Source organism: Leptonychotes weddellii, chromosome 4 (assembly GCF_054177405.1).
Source record: "Leptonychotes weddellii isolate Sample4059 chromosome 4, ASM5417740v2, whole genome shotgun sequence".
Classification (NCBI taxonomy): domain Eukaryota; kingdom Metazoa; phylum Chordata; class Mammalia; order Carnivora; family Phocidae; genus Leptonychotes; species Leptonychotes weddellii.
The window spans coordinates 13,843,887-13,859,831 of NC_138372.1; the positions used below are offsets into that span (position 1 = coordinate 13,843,887).

The 15,945-nt window shown below is 51.4% G+C and overlaps 1 protein-coding gene across 5 annotated transcripts; it reads left to right on the forward strand.

The window, feature by feature from the left end:
- The first annotated feature begins 1,018 nt into the window (after nt 1-1,018).
- On the forward strand, nt 1,019-15,141 carry CDA (cytidine deaminase). 5 transcript variants are annotated; one of them, XR_014144696.1, is made up of 4 exons: nt 1,019-1,267; nt 5,403-5,497; nt 13,198-13,309; nt 13,432-13,450. XR_014144696.1 is itself a non-coding variant. In XM_081817634.1 (3 exons), the coding sequence occupies exons 1-3, from the start codon at nt 1,114-1,116 to the stop codon at nt 13,496-13,498; spliced, it is 333 nt and encodes a 110-aa protein (XP_081673760.1). In that variant the 5' UTR covers nt 1,019-1,113; the 3' UTR covers nt 13,499-15,141. The 5 variants fall into 5 exon arrangements, 4 of the variants coding, with proteins under 4 accessions (XP_081673760.1, XP_081673759.1, XP_081673762.1 ...); XM_081817634.1 differs by lacking the exon at nt 5,403-5,497 and having other exon boundaries at nt 13,432-15,141; XM_081817633.1 differs by lacking the exons at nt 13,198-13,309; nt 13,432-13,450 and adding an exon at nt 9,808-10,939.
- Nucleotides 15,142-15,945: the final 804 nt, after the last annotated feature.

Here is a 15,945-nt window from a genome sequence, read left to right on the forward strand (position 1 = left end):
AATAAATGGAAGAACTGGAATTCCAACTAGGGTCTACTAAACTTCAAAGTTCAAGCTCTTCTATAATCCAAAGAAGTAGAACAGAGATGGTCACTATCGTCACTGTGGCGATGAGGAAACTAGCTCACAGAGGTCAAAGAACTGGCCAGTGGTTGTACATGTGGAAAGTGGTGCTGCCAATAAGCAAACCCATTTCTTTGGCCACCAGCCCAATATTTATTTTGCCAACAAAAAAATGAGGAAGCCTGAGTAGACCACCTCAAAGGTTCCCTCCAGCTGAGATACATTTAAATTCTGGGCTAAGGTGCGCCTGGGTGGCTCAGTCGTTAAGCGTCTACCTTCAGCTCAGGTCATGATCCCAGGGTCCTGGGATTGAGCTCCACATAGGGCTCCCTGCTCAGCGGGTAGCCTGCTTCTCCCTCTCCCACTCCCCCTGCTTGTGTTCCCTCTCTCGCTGTGTCTTTCTCTGTCAAATAAATAAATAGCATCTTTAATTAATTAATTAATTAATTAATTAATTCTGGGTTAAGACAGGAGTCAGAAGGAGATGGGTGAAAATAAAGAAGCAACTTGGTCTTATCGCTTTGTCTCACACTCTCTGCCTCAGGAAGCCAGAGTGGCTTCCCCAGCTCTGCCCTTTCAGCCTCATCACAACCCCCAGTGAAGGAGAGAGACATTCAACAAACTGAGGGGCATTTCAACCCTTGGAGCTTGGACTCCCCAGACCTCACCCTGACCCCCGCCCCCAGCAGCCCCTTCCCTGAGGAGGGTGTGTCCACAGTCGCCCCTTACACAGGCGCATCCATGCCCTGACCACTCACCCTTCAGTGTGTCAGCAGCGAGAATGGTCCCCAGGGGAGAGGGTGAGCACACGTGGGCACAGTGGCATCCTTCCACATTGGGCCCCACACCACCCTCTAAACGCAGCCTGCGGGGCGGGGCGGGGCGGGGGATGGGGGGCGGGACACCGGTCTCCCGGCCCCGCCCAGCGCCCCGCAGGGACACGCCCCAGGGGAGGTGCTAAGGTGGCGCGGGCCCGGCTGGGCTCCCGCGGGCAGGGCTCCCGCGGGCAGGGAGCTGGTGTCTGCGCGTCCGCCGCCCCGGGGGACCGACATGGCCCACGAGCGTCCCGCCAGCGCCCTGGAGCCCGACCTCGTCCAGCGGTTGTTGCTCTCCTGCCGGGAGGCCAAGAAGTCCGCCTACTGCCCCTACAGTCACTTCCGCGTGGGGGCCGCGATCCTCACTCGGGACGGGAGGATCTTCTCCGGTAAGGGCGCCCCGTCCCCCTCGGCCGCAGCCCCCCGGCGGGAGGTCGCAGGAGGACGGGCGGGAGCCGGCAGAGCAGAGGGCAGCTCTGGCCGCTCGTGGCTGGGCCACCCCCGTAACGCTGGCACACACCCCCCCCGCCCCCGCCCTGCCTGCGGTCCCGGACCGTGGGGATGCAGGTGCTGCTCAGATGCGGCGACTTTTTAATTCTTAGAGGACTGGGAAGCCAGAGGTGGGGAGGCCGTAACTCAAAGCTGGGAGGGACACGGCTGATACTTTGTGAGCGCCCCTCCGCGTGGCCCCCTGCGAAGGCTTCCACAGGTTTCATTAGCAAGTCCTCACCTCTCACCCACTCACCTCCTTGTTAGGCCCATTTTTCAATAAAGAAACTGAGGCCCAGAGAGGTGACACGGGTTGCTCAAGGTCACACAGGGCCCTGGTGGTGGAACCCAGGGCTGGGGCCCCCAAACCCTGCATTCTTCCGATCACCTACTGGGGAGGAAAGAAATTGAGGGACCCACAGCCAACAGCCGGTGACTTGTTAGCGGATTCCGACCTTGCAGAGGATCCTGGAGGAAAGAAGCTGAGAGAAGTTTGGGTGATCAGCAGTGAGTGCTGGCCTGGGGAGGGTGGGAACAGGACGGTGGGAACTGGAGTCAGCACTAATCTGTTCCTAAGCTCCTTTTCTTTGGTTTGTTGGTTTTCTAGAAAAGCTCACTTGAACAAAAGTTCAGACTTGTTTTTGCTAAGCTAAGAAGCATTCTCATTCAAAACAGTGGGGAACTTGGTGAGGAAGTGGCAGGGAAGCCACATGCCCCTCCCCACCACTGGGAGGGCAGATAAGAATTGGCACAAGGGGACAGATGGGGACACCCAGCCCTGCCGCCCAGAATCCGCCTCTACTTGGCAGTGGCAGCTATTTAAAGAGACGGAGGTTCACACTGGACATCTAATTGGTGACCTCCAGTAGCCTGAGGCCAGTGGTGAACCACTCGCCCCCACCTCTGCTCAGCTGTGAGTCTGGCTGGGGATCCTCCCCTTGTATGGTGCCCCTGGGCTCTCCTTGCTGATCATGTTACCTCTTGTCTTGGAGGTTCTGTCCCGTTTCACTAGTCGCCTGGGTCTTAAACCCCTTTCAGCAGAAGGAACCTTGAGTGAGTGCTAGTATGTGGAAGGATAGTGAAGAATGTTATCCACCAACCCTTATAACCCCTCAAGGCAGTTTGATATCACAGGGAAGGAAACTGAGGCTCACAGAAGCTAAATGCCCAAGATCACAGAGCTGAGATTCGGACCCAGAGTTCCCCTGACTCCAAGTCGGCTACTCTGTAGGTAATCAAGACTCTTTGTGTCTTGTGGGAATTCAGGCCTGGCCTGGTGGCTCAGATGACTATTAAACATTAACCACCGCCACGAACAACATTGCAGCCCACACTGTCCCGGGGCTCCAGGGGCTTGAATGTTGAATCAGCCATTGGCTCTTTCCAGTGCCTCCTTGCATGGATTCATTCATTCAACAAATATTTGCTGAGCACCATGACGTCCTAGGTAAAGTGCCAAGTACCAGGGATATCACAGCACAAATGACATAGTCTCTGCCCCCAACAGAGGTCCCTCCTCTTACACAGGTCATGGTTTGAAAGGGAAGCCTCAACCAATGACTGTAGGTGTGAATGAATGAGGTGAGCAGGAGTGTGGCCCATTTAAATTGCGGGGAAGAACCTGGTTGTGCAGTGGGGATTTAGGGAGGCCCTCTGGGATGGAATGAAGGCTCTGGACTTAGAGTCTCCTGGGTTTGAATCCTGGTGCTGCTGTTCTACCAGCCGTGTGACCCTGGCCATGACCCTTCACCCTAATGTGTCTTACACGTTTGTAAACTGAGCATCGTGCACCCACCTTTCTGAATGGCTGTGAATAGAGCTGGTTTGCCCAGCCCGACATGGCACCAGGGTCCTTTCGGATGGTTGGTGCCTGTGCTGATCAGCGGTGGAATGTGAGCTCATGCCTATAAAATGAGTGGCACCGTTTCTGCCCACAGGAAGGATGCCATAAATGGTGGGAGCTTCTCTTTCTACTGTTAATGGTTTTATTATATTATTACTATTTGGAGGCAGATTGTGGAGGACTTGTGAAGGCCACGCATTGACATTGAGATTTGATGAGGTAGAAAGGCAGGGAACCAGGAACGTTATTAAAAAGAAGAGTAACATGAAAATCGAATTCAAGGGCAATTAGTCTGACAGGTACTCAGGGAGTTCCAAGACAGAGGAAAGAGTGTCAGGGGGATGATGTCTGTCTTGTTTGCCGACCCGTCCACAGGGCCGGCACATTACCCAGCCTGTAATACGTCCTCAGTTAAAGTTTGTTGAATGCATGAACGAGTGACTTGGACTAGGACAGTGGCAGGTGGAACAGTGCGGAAGGAAAGACCTGAGAGAAACTGTATGGGACAGGTGGACTGGGCTTGGGGTGAGCAGTACTGGAATGAAGGAAAGGAATATGGTTCTAGATCTTCAGCCAGGGGAATGAGGAGGCACTGGTCAAGGTGGGGAGCTGAAGGCAGAGCTGGATGGTGCTGAGGACATCATGGGCAGGGACCAATAGCCACAGTGGATTGATCATTCACTAAGCACTTGGTATGGAAGATCTCTTGTAATCTCACAGCCCCCACATGAAGGGAGATGATGAGTGTCACATGCATTGGTCAGAGCACTTTCAGTTGTAAATGACAGAAACCAATCAAAACCATAATGGGCAAGGGTAGATCTTAACTCAGGGACAGCTGGATCCAGGAACTCAGATGTCACCATGCCCTTTATCCTTCTGGGTGTGTATTTCTTTCTCTTATCCTGTAGATGGGCTTTCTCCAGGTATCAGGGAACATGAGTGCAGGCAGCCTCTGGTTCGCATTCTTACAGCCTCAAAAGCAGAGAGGCAAGAACTCCTCTACTAGCTAAAGATGGAAAAATTCTGGGGAAAGACCCTGACTGGTCCATCTCCAATCACATGCACATCTGAGCCAATCACTGTTGTCACGATAGAGTAGTGTGATTGGTCCAGCGGAGTCACACGCATTGTTCCCAGGGTGGAGTGGGGGGGGGTCTGTTACCACAAGAAGGAGTGTGGAGGTGCCACTGCAAAAGCCAAACACACACTCTACAAATGAGGTAACTGAGGCCATGCTTTTTCTACTACCCCTCGCCGCAGGGTGCACGTGCAGAGGGGGACAGGGAGAGTGTGCTGGGAGAGGGGGACGAATGGAGGGCATTTACCAGAATCCCTGGATCTCCTGTAGATGGGAAGGGAGGACAGAGGGTAGTAAGGCAGGGCTGGGGGAGGAGGGGACCTAGAACAGTCAGAGGAAAGCTGACAGTATCATGAGGTGAATTAGAGACGATTAGGAGGCAGAGAGGGCGCAGCTGAATTTAGACACTGTGAGTTTGTAGTTTGGTGCGAGACAGGTCTGCTCAGTTCTGTGACTTTCTCCAGCTGCACCAAAGACCAGCCTCTGTGGAGTTTCCCTCCTTAGGGGCAGCTGGTGCCCCATTCGGTTCAAAAGCAAGTCTGACAGCCTCGCTGTCACAGTCTTGTAATACTGATCATATCCCCTTGACCCTGGCCAGGGTCTTGTGTCCCTCGAGGATGGGCCACCAGATGGTGATTCATCCGGACCGTTACTTTCTGTGATTGCTGCTGGAGAGCTGTGGAGGAGAGGGGGAGAAGAAAGTGCTGCAGAGGGAGAGGAGGTGGGGACACAGAAGAGAAGGGGCAGCAGGGGGGTTTGGCAGGGGTAGTGGGGTAGCCCAGGGCAGCCAGGGTTTGTGCGATGCCAGATGGGAGGTGGTGGAGGAGAGTCATGGAGACCACTCTTCGCTGGCACCACCCAAGGGATGGTCAAGTTTGTCCTTGGGTCGGTGGTCTATCTGCCTCACCCCCTCTCCCTAGAGGGACTTCAGCGCTCTATATGCTCCTTCACTATTTAGGGGGAAAGCCACTTTACTGGATCAGCTGTAATGAATTCTGGGAGGAACAAACCGCATTTCTAAAAAGACACTTAAAGATGTCCTGGTTAATCGCTGAATCCAGCTTGTCTTGGCTTTGACCTTTAAATCTGATCCTTCATCGTCTTCCCCCAGACCAGCCCCTGGCCTCCCGATTCCCTCCCTGGGCTCCCCTTCTCCTCCAGGACCACTCTCCAAGCCACCAACCCCCCTCCCCAAAGCACCTCCAGGTGAGTCAAAGCAGGCAGCTCTAACTGGCTTCCTGTCCTTACAGCCTTCCTTACACCCACCGCACCCTGTCCTCCCACCCCCAGGCTCATCCACTAGGCCTCTCCACTGTCACTCAAAAGCAGCTGCTTACAAAGATGAGCTTCACTAAAACCCCTGGACGCTGTAGTTGAGTTCGAATATAATTCATATGTGTCACGGTGTGTTGCGTGTGCAGTGGGTAGGGAGGTAGGAACGCGGAAAGAGTGTAGTATTTCTTCAAGCACAGCTTTCTTTGGTTCAATGATTCTCTTTTTTTTTTTTTAAAGATTTTATTTATTTATTTGACAGAGACACAGTGAGAGAGGGAACACAAGCAAGGGGAGCGGCAGAGGGAGGGGGAGAACAGGCTTCCCGCGGAGCAGGGAGCCCGATGTAGGGCTCAATCCCAGGACCCTGGGATCATGACCTGAGCCAAAGGCAGATGCTTACCCATCTGAGCCACCCAGGTGCCCCCAGGTTCAGTGATTCTCAAATATGGTCCCAGACCTGTGGCCTCGGCACCTCCTGAGAACTTGCAAGAAATGCGAATTCTTGGGGTCTGACCCAGGCCTACTGAAGTAGAAACTCCAGGAGTACGGCTCAGAAATCCCTTTAAGAAGCCATCCAGGGGCGCCTGGCTGGCTCAGTCGTTAAGCGTCTGCCTTCGGCTCAGGTCATGATCTCAGGGTCCTGGAATCGAGCCCCACATCGGGCTCCCTGCTCAGCGGGAAGTCTGCTTCTCCCTCTCCCACTCCGCCTGCTTGTGTTCCCTCTCTTGCTGTGTCTCTCTCTGTCAAATAAATAAATAAAATCTTTAAAAAAAAAAAAAAAAGAAGCCGTCCAGAAGATGTTGACGCCCATAGGGTGAGTGAGAAGGACTGCTCTAACTGTACTAAGATCCCTCAGGACAGAGTAGGCCCAGTGCTTTCGAGCATTGCTCTTTTCTCTGGGTGGCCAGGCCCCCATCACCTCCTTGTGAACTTCCTTCCTTGCTGATAGCTTGATAACCTCTGACCCTCGCCCTGCCGTAAGCACCAAACCACCTCTAAAACATGTCCTCACTGAAATGCCATAGAGAAAAAGGACAGTCCTTTGTCCCTGACAGGTCAGGATGTGAGTCCAGGCTCCCTGCCAGCAGCCTCAGCTTTTATCTTCTCTAAAATGGGGTCATAGTAGTCTCTGCCCTACCGACTTGTTAAGGGGGTCAACGACATAATACAGATGGAGTGCCAGGCAGGTAAAAGAACAATGAAAGAAAAGGATAAAAGAAAGCCGTTAGTAATATCTTACAGTTCTGGATCCCTAATTTGATACCATGCCAGCCCATACATGCGTGTGTGTGTGTGTGTGTGTGTGTGTGTGTGTGTGTTTCAGAGCAAGCGAAGGCAACATGGGGAATGGGGTTGGTTTGCCTGGATGGATGACGGCCTGTTTTCTGAGCTGAAGGAAGCAAAACAAAATTTTCTGGACTTTGAGGATCACAGTACGTGGCTAAGGGCTTTCTTCCTCTTTTTTTTCCTCTTTTTTAATAAAACTAGGAAATTCCACTGGAACTTGCTAGAGGCCTCCAGTGAAGTTATTCCTTTGTATCTCAGAGATCTAGCACCGAAGTGGGAAATTCTGCTCATTGGATAAAAAGTAACTGAGAGCCTGGCTGGCCTTATTGTTCCAGGCCCCGGGGCGTCCTGCAGCAGAGTCCCTGCCCTCAGGAAGTTACCCTGTGACGGAGGAATGAGACAATAAAGACATGTCTTCAGGAAAGTGTTCAGCGTGGTGACGAAAATTAAAGCAGGATAAATGGGGAGGCAAAAGTTGAGCTAGGGTGACCATGGCAGGCTTCTCTGAGGAGGGAGCATCTGAGCAGAGACAGGAGTAGGGTGAACCATATGCACACAGGGGAAAAGAGTTGCAGGCAATGGGAACAGCCAGTGCAAAGGCCATATGGCAGGAGGGTGCTTGGCATCCTGGGAGAACAGCTGGAAAGCCAGTGGGCCTGAAGAGCCAAAGGAGATGAAGCCCAGGACATAGGCAGGTTGGGACCACTTCAAAGTGTCTGAAGGACAGAATCAGGGCCACTGTCACACCTTGTTTAGAAGGAGTAGGTGCTCAGTCACACAGTCCTACCACCACCAAAACCTTGTTTTTGTTATTTTTTTAAATTTTATTTAAATTTAATTAATTAACATACAGTGTATTTTTAGTTTCAGCGGTAGAGTTCAGTGATTCATCAGTTGCATAGAACACCCAGAGCTCATTGCATCACGTGCCCTCCTTCATGCCCATCCCCCAGTTACTCCATCCGGCACCCACCACCCCTCCAGCCACCCTCCGTGTGTCCCCTAGATTTAAGAGTCTCTTACGGTTTGTCTCTCTCGGATTTCATCTTATTTTATTCCCACCGCCCAAACCTTGACTTTTGTGCAATTGATAACAGCGGCTGGCCACTGCTGAGGACTAGCTCCGTGCGGGGCTGTGTGCTAATCGGTCCACGTGCATGATCTCGACTCACTGTCACCAGAGTCCTCTGAGGGAGGTGCTGCGGCTTTCACTTTATAAAGGATGAGACTGAGGCTTGAGGAGGTTTTAGTCTCTTTCCCAAATTCTTAGAGCCAGTAGGGCAAAGGGTCCCAGGGCAGAACAGAACCTTGGGGCTCTTTCTGCAAAGCCCCATTTGAGCAGTGGGCTCTGAGAGTGGGCTCTCTTCTAAAACAATCTCTCTTCCTTAACTGGCCCTTTGAAATTTTTAGACACAGTTAAGGAAGATTTCTCTATATGAGGCCATTCTGAACTTCAAATGCAGACACAGGCAATCGTCCTGAGGGAGGAGCCTTCTGCAAAACCCAAGATTTATGTGAATCACCTTTAACAGGGAGAGGGCCCCTGAGTCAGGGATGAGGCAGGGCTGGGGTGGTTGCCAGACAGGGAATGCAGTGGGGGGAATAAAGTGAGCAAGGATCTTACTCTGGGAGAGGCAGAAGTCAAATGCAGCCAGGCCAAAGTCAGCAAAGGTGGGCAGGGCAGGCAAGGACATGTTTAGAGGAAGTCATTTCGGGCGGGCACCAGGAACTTGGCTGGGGAGACTAGGTGGGGAGCAAGAGAGCCGTATTCATTCATTCATTCATTTAACTTTCACTGACCCCGAGAGAGGCCCAGTTACCTGTTTCTAGTGACTCACATGTGAATGTGAACAAATGCTTGACCAAAGTCAAAAACGCTTGGTGTTCAATAAATGTCAACCATTACTTTCAGGGCTGCAACTCCCCTGGTCGCTCCTTGTCCCATATCCCAACTGTACTGACTTCTGTGTGGTTGTAAATGATAAATATGCATGCAAACTATTTTAGACAAAAGGAGGGCGTATTGGCTCCTAAAACTGTGGGAAGAGATGGTGTGTAGCTGGGCCTCAGGGGCACTGCATGAGGCCAGACTCTTTTTTCTGGCCATCTCTCACATCATCTCCCATCCATTCTTATGAGTGTCCATTTCCCCTAACGGTCTCCTCTATAACGAATGGAAACCAGGCCAGCAGCCGGGCCCAACCCCACACTCTCAGTCTCCTAGAGGAACTGAAGTTCCTGCATAGAGAAGTCTGGCTGGCTCAGTGTGGGTAAGGTGCCTGGCTCTGATGGGCCCAGTGAGTTAGGTGCTCAACTCTGATCGGCCCAGTGTGGGTCAGGCACTTATCCTTAGACCAATAAAAAGGTCATGTGAGACAAGATGGCAGCTCCCATTTGAATAGCGTGTGGGGGGGTTGTTGCAGGCCGTCTGTGACATCCATTCCTCTCCATCTGTTGGACATGAATGCCTGTGATCTTGAGAACCATGATGATAATTAATGGATCAAATGATTAACTGAAGCCATCCTAATGCGTCCATGTAAATAATGCACTGACAGAAAATTCTGTGGGGAAAATACATGAGGAAAAAAATGACCAAACAATTTCCAAATATGACTACAGTAGGAACCAAATCCTGCATAATTACGTTAAAAAAAAGGGGGGGGGAGTGCCATAGGTAAGGAACAGTCTCAGGTGATGAGACAAATAGAAACATAGTGACTCGAGGGACGCCTGGGTGGCTCAGTTGGTTAAGCGGCTGCCTTCGGCCCAGGTCATGATCCCAGGGTCCTGGGATCGAGTCCCACATCGGGCTCCTTGCTCAGCAGGGAGCCTGCTTCTTCCCCTCTCCCCCTCTGCTTGTGCTCTCTCTGTCAAATAAATAAAATCTTTAAAAAAAAAAAAGAAACATAGTGACTCGAGCAAAATGGCTACTTGCTTCTCTCATCTGACAGACCAGGGATGGGCTGGAGTCCTGGGCATATGGACTGTTCTGCTCTGCTGTGTTCTATAAGGCTGTTCAGGAGATCAGATTCCTTCTGTCTTGATGTCCTGCCATCCCTAGAGTGGTGTCTACATCCACGTGTTCAAAACCAGCACACGTCATCACATCCATGTTCCAGCCCCTGGGAAAGAGAAAGATGAAGTGGGGAGCAAGCAATGGCCCCATAAAAATGTCATCTGGAACTTGTACCCATCACTTCCACTCGTATCTTATTGGTTAAAACTACAAGACTACAGGAAGCTTCCAGGGAGGCTGGGAAATGTGGTCTCTTGCTTGGGTAGTCACATGCCCCGCTCAATTCCAGTGGCTTCTGTTGGGACAGTGAACCCTGGGAGCAGTTAGTCTTTGCCACAGGACCCCCTGTGGCCTGTAAGGATCTGTGTACACCCTTCTTTCCACACATAGGACCCACTTTCCACCTTCTTAAGAGAGGCAACCCAAAGTCCCACCCAATCACTGCATCCAGCTCTGAGAGTGGGATATCGGGGCTGTTCAGTCTCCTTCCTGAGGTGCGGATGTGGTCCTGCTGGCCTAGTGGCCCAGGGTCTAAAAAGTAATCACCCACACCCCAGTTCCCACTCACTCCCACAATATTCAGTGTGGAGTAGGAGCAGGAAAGAGTAGGAAAGAATAAACATCATCAAATCTCCCGATAGGAAAAGGAAAGAACAGGGAACACACAGCGGCCACCAATCCGTGCAGTTATCCATCCTGCAGGGCAAGAACTGTGAAGACTCCCTGGTACACACTCTGTCTTCCCTTTCTGCTCTGCGGGTAACCCCCTGTCCACTCTCTACAGGGGCCCCAGGCTTTGCCCTCTGGGAGCTTCTTCCTTGACTATCCTAACCTCAGCCACACATCTGAAGTGGGTTTTGGGGACCCAAGGGTTTCTTTCGGGATTAAACAATCACAGGATTTTACAGACCAGACTTTTGGCTTCTCTGGCTAGCCAATTTTATGAAAAACTTAGAAACCTTCTGGTTTATTTGCTTTATATGCTTTGTCATAGTTCTTAAGCCTGCCAACTCCCCTCCTTTAGCAACTGGCTTCCCTGCCTGGCCCATCCCTGCTGCGTCATTTTGATGGTGGCCACCTTGAGGCTCCAAAACAGTAGACTGAGTGAGAAGGTATCACCCTTCATCAGATCTTCCCCTCGGGGCTGATTCCCATTGCCAGGTCAAAAATCCTAATGGTAGGTAGCACAATCTGCTTCCCGGGTGGTGGTGGTGGTTTTTTTTTTTTTAAAGATTTTATTCATTTATTTGACACACAGAGAGAGAAGGAGAGAGCAAGCCCAAGCACGGGGAGTGGCAGGCAGGGGAGGAGCAGGCTCCCTGCTGAGCAAGGAGCCCCAAGCGGGGCTCGATCCCAGGACCTTGGGACCATGACCTGAGCCGAAGGCAGACGCTTAACCAACTAAGCCACCCAGGGGCCCCTCTGCTTCCCAGGTTATTGCAGGATGGAGCTTTACCAAATAATCTGCCACAGAGTAACAAGGGCCATCAGCTTTCCACAGGGCCATGTCTGTGTTTTCCCACTGACGTTGCCCAACTGCTAAGCCAAGGCCATGTATTTTATTTTATTATTTAAGATTTTATTTGTTTATTTGTCAGATAGCAAGAGAGAGAAAGCACAAGCAGGGGGAGCGTCAGGTAGAGGGAGAAGTAGGCAGAGGGAGAAGCAAGCTCCTGCTAAGCAAGGAGCCCGATGCGGGACTTGATCCCAGGACCCTGGGATCATGACCTGAGCCAAAGGCAGACACTTAACTGACTGAGCCGCCCAGGTGTCCCAAGGCCATGTATTTTCGATGTTTTTTTGTCAAAGCTGCATTTCACTCTCAGTACCAGTTTCTCTATTAGTCAGGTCCAGGTTAAGCTGCTGTAACAAAAATCCCCAAATACAATGACTCCAACATGACAGAATTCTCTTTTATTCTCACATAACAACTCAGAGTAGGCAGTTGTGCCAGGGCAAATAGGCGACTCAACTCCGCTGCATGAGTTGGACCAGGGTCCCAAGTGCTTTCTATCTTGTTGCTTCTCCATCCCTATGACCATAAACTACACGGCCAGAGCTGCCCCACCTCATCCCAGCCTGTAGAGCGTAAAAGAAAGGGAGCAAAGGGCAATCCATCTCTTTACCAAAAGTGTGATGCAGAAGTTTCCCACCTCACTTTGGGCCACATCCCGCTGACCAAAACTTCTATGCTACAGGGGAATCTGGAAAATAGGGTCTCTAGCTGAGCGGCCATGTGAGCAGCCATATTGGAATAGGGGTCACTTGTATTAAAGGAAAAAGGAGAGGGGCACCTGGGTGGCTCAGTCGGTTAAGGGTCTGCCTTCAGGTCATGATCTCCAGGTCCTGAGATTGAGCCCCACGTCGGGCCCCCTGCTCAGCGGGGAAGTCTGCTGCTCCTTCGCCCTCTGCCCCCCCCAATTGTGTGCGCTCGCTCTAACAAAAAAAAAAATTTTTTTTAAGGAAGCTCTCTCAAATAAATAAATAAAATCTTTAAAAAAAAAAAGGGAGAAGATAAATCCTGGAGAACAATTGATATCTCTGCCTCAAGGAGAAAGACAAGCTATGAAGAGTGACGCAGACCACATCCCAACAGTAAGGGGGAATCCCACCTTCTGTGGCGATTACCCCCTGAAAATGGAGTTTCTTAGCCAATCTGGCTGTGCCAGTGTTTTGTGTCCTGGGAACAGGCTTTGCCCGTTGTCCCCCAGGGACGTTCCTGGGAGGGACACTGAGGACGACTCCCTGACGGTGGGCTATGCCACCCTATAGCAGCCCGCCTCCCATGGGAGGGCTGGGATTGCCTGAAGGCTTGCGCAATCACAGACACCTTTTGCAAAACTTGGGAGTTCTTGTTTGTTAGTTTGTTGGTTTTGACAGTTGTTTTGCAACACGACTCAGACAGAATTCAGTTGAACTCTGATAGTTGGTAAACACCACCGAAAATTTTGCCCAGGCCCAGTTGTTGAACCTTCTGTCTCTTAGATCCAGGCTGGGGGGCTCTGCTCATCCTCTTAAGCCTCGGCATCTCCCTTGGCCCTTGGCCTTTGCTGGGGAGAGGGGGCTGGGTTCATCTGTTCTGCTCCGCTGCCCCTGCTCCCAGACTGTGCTTCAAGACGGAGGCATTGGGTGAGTGAAAAGGGTGGGAGTTTTGGGAAGGGCCACAGCGGCAGTGGGTCATGGAGTCTCCCAGTGCTTCCTGTCAAATTGCCCTCTCTGAGTAACAGGGTTCTCCCTGCGCTGGAATGGGGCAAGCCCCTTCCTCAACACCTGCCACAGGATGTGGTTCTGCTGGAAATACCACTGGGTTCTCCTCTCTTCCCAGGGTGCAATGTAGAAAACATCTGCTACCCTCTGGGCATCTGTGCGGAGCGGACCGCGATCCAGAAGGCCATCTCAGAAGGACACAGAGAGTTCAGGGCAATTGCTATCTCCAGGTAAGGGCTGGGGAAGGCAGGTTGCAGCTGTATTCATCCATCTGTTCAGCCAACACTCACCACACATGTTATTCATCTGTTCATTCATCTAACACATTTATTCTGTACTTCCTGTGTGCCAGGCACTGTCAGGCTTGGCTGAATGCTGAGGAAAAGAGACAAATCAGAAGTGGACTCTGCCCTCACTGAGCCCACAGAGCAGGTAAACAACCAAGGCACCTCTAACTCAAGGGCAGGTGTGGTTTTGGTTCTAACAACAGCACAAACTACAACAGGATGCCTATAAGATACAACGGAAAGGCAGCATAGAAACCTAAAGCTGGGGGGACCTAAAAATCACCTGGCATAGACTCCCTGGGCACTACCTCATTTTATAGATGAAGAAACTGAGGCCCAGAAAGGTTGAGCAACTTCCCTGGGAATTCATGGCAAAGCTTACCAACCTAGATCTCTGGAGTCTCACTCTGGGCTCATTCTATGACACCATGCTGTGCCAGGAAATCAAACACCCTTCCCCACTCCCGTTGAGCTGCCTCTGGGATTCCTCACTGTGAGAGGTCGTGACTACACTTGGCATCGCCCACCTCTTAAGTGCGAAGAAGCCGGCTATAAAGACAAGCTGGTGGGGTGACAACCAGGTAAACCTTGGTTACGGTTCACACTAATCAGATTCCAGGCTGTGTCCTGGCTGAACAAAAGCATCCATCAACTCTCTTTACCTGCCCCAACATACATATCCAAGTTCCCACATGTGGACCCTCACAGGACACTCACTGAGTTCTTGTTGGGCCTGGACCCAGGCTCAGTGGCGTCGGGATTTGAGCACGTGAGCGGGCTATTTTACTAATTTGGACTCTGTTATACCTCCGATTTAATGGTGAATTGCTCTTGTGTGTACCTTTGCACTGTCTGAGAGAGAGTTCTCTTTTTATTATTTTTAAAGATTTTATTATTTATTTATTTGAGAGAGAGAGAGAGAGTGCAAGTTGGGGGAGGGACAGAGAAAGGGAGAGAGAACCTCAAGCAGACTTCCTGCTGAGCTTGAAGCCCCATGTGGGGCTCAATCTCACGACCCTGAGATCATGACCTGAGCCGAAGTCAAGATTCCAGGATGCTTAACCCACGCAGACCCTCAGGCACCCCTGAGAGAGAGTTTTCTTGGCAGATTAATGGTGCAGGGAGAATGCCACGGGAAACGTTTCATCTACGCATCGAGCTACTGCATGGCTGACAAAGCCTTGCTCTTTCAGGACCTCTGGGTGCCTGGGTTACGGATGGGGAGCGCACTGCCCCTCCCTCGTGGTGGTGCTGCAGGGCCTTGAGGGCAGAAATACTGGCAGCAGTAATGTGGGGGCCTGACCTAGCGTGACTCCCTGCAAGGGCTGGGTGATAGAAGCATGTTTTTAAAGATCCTAAACTTCGCCTCAGTCTGGTCCCGAAGTGGACCAGGTTATTGAGGGCTATTTTCCTGCGCGACTGGAGCCAAGGGGCGCTAATGGAGAAGGGCCCAGCTTCCCAGAGCCCTCCCTTGTCACCAGGGTCTGTCCTGGCTCCCCTTCGGCTTCGGGAGGAATAAATGAGGCCATGCTGAGAACATTTTGTGCAGATGAGCAGAGCCCAGGATGTGGATTACACTTAATTTAAAAGTGGGGCAGGGGGAAATAAATCAAATACAAAGCTGATCCAAGAAAATAATATTCTGGGTGAAAAAGAGGCCAAAGTCAACAAAAAGATAATGGCACGGTAGCTTTGCTCTGTTTAGAATGTTCTAAATGAAAGGCTTTTTCTCCTGGTCATTATCTACTTTTAAGAAGGAGTGGGTATTGGGCGCCTGGGTGGCTCAGTCGGTTAAGCGACTGCCTTCGGCTCAGGTCATGATCCTGGAGTCCCGGGATCGAGTCCCGCATCGGGCTCCCTGCTCGGCGGGGGGTCTGCTTCTCCCTCTGCCACTCCCCCTGCTTGTGTTCCTGCTCTCGCTCGCTCTCTCTCTCTCTGTCAAATAAATTAAAAAATCCTTTAAAAAAAAAAAAAGAAGGAGTGGGTATTGCTAGCGGTGATTAGCAAATGTCCTTATTTACATAAAACCTGCATTTTTCTAGCGCCAACTGCTCTGCTCCGGGGGTCCATCCTGCACCAGCGTCCCTGGCCAGCAACACAGCCATTACTGCACCAATGACTGTTAAATTGGAGGTGGGTTTACAGGATGAGTGGAAAGTGCCAGCTCCCTTGTTAACACTGATGGGTGGGAACAGTTTCAGAGAGCCCCTTCGAGATCTCCAGGATGCAGTGTGGAGCCCAGGATGGGGTTTTGCTAACAGGGAGCTAAGCTTGTCCCGGGAGGGGCGGGGTGGGCAGTGTAGGCATCAAAGGCGATCGGTTTCCAGCCCATTGTTCTGATGAGGATGGTCCCAGCGTGTGAGCAGAATCAGCACAGAGCACAGAAACTGTCGGTCCCAGCACAAGGCAGGAGAGGTAGATGTCCTGCTGCACCCAGCGCGTTCTGGGACGTGTCTTCTCCCAAGCTTTTGATTCTTACTCCCAGTGGGAAGGTTGAGTAATGGTTAAAAACCCTGGCTCCAGGGTTAGTGAGACCTGGTTTCGAATCCTGCGCCACCATTGCCCAAGGATCTGAGCTT

Coding starts and splice junctions, on each gene's coding strand:
- CDA (XM_081817633.1), top strand. CDS start 1,114: ATGGCCCACGAGCGTCCCGCCAGCGCCCTGGAGCCCGACCTCGTCCAG. Junction 1,268..5,402: donor GGACGGGAGGATCTTCTCCG/GTAAGGGCGCCC, acceptor GTCTTCCCCCAG/ACCAGCCCCTGGCCTCCCGA. Junction 5,498..9,807: donor CCTCCCCAAAGCACCTCCAG/GTGAGTCAAAGC, acceptor CTCATCTGACAG/ACCAGGGATGGGCTGGAGTC.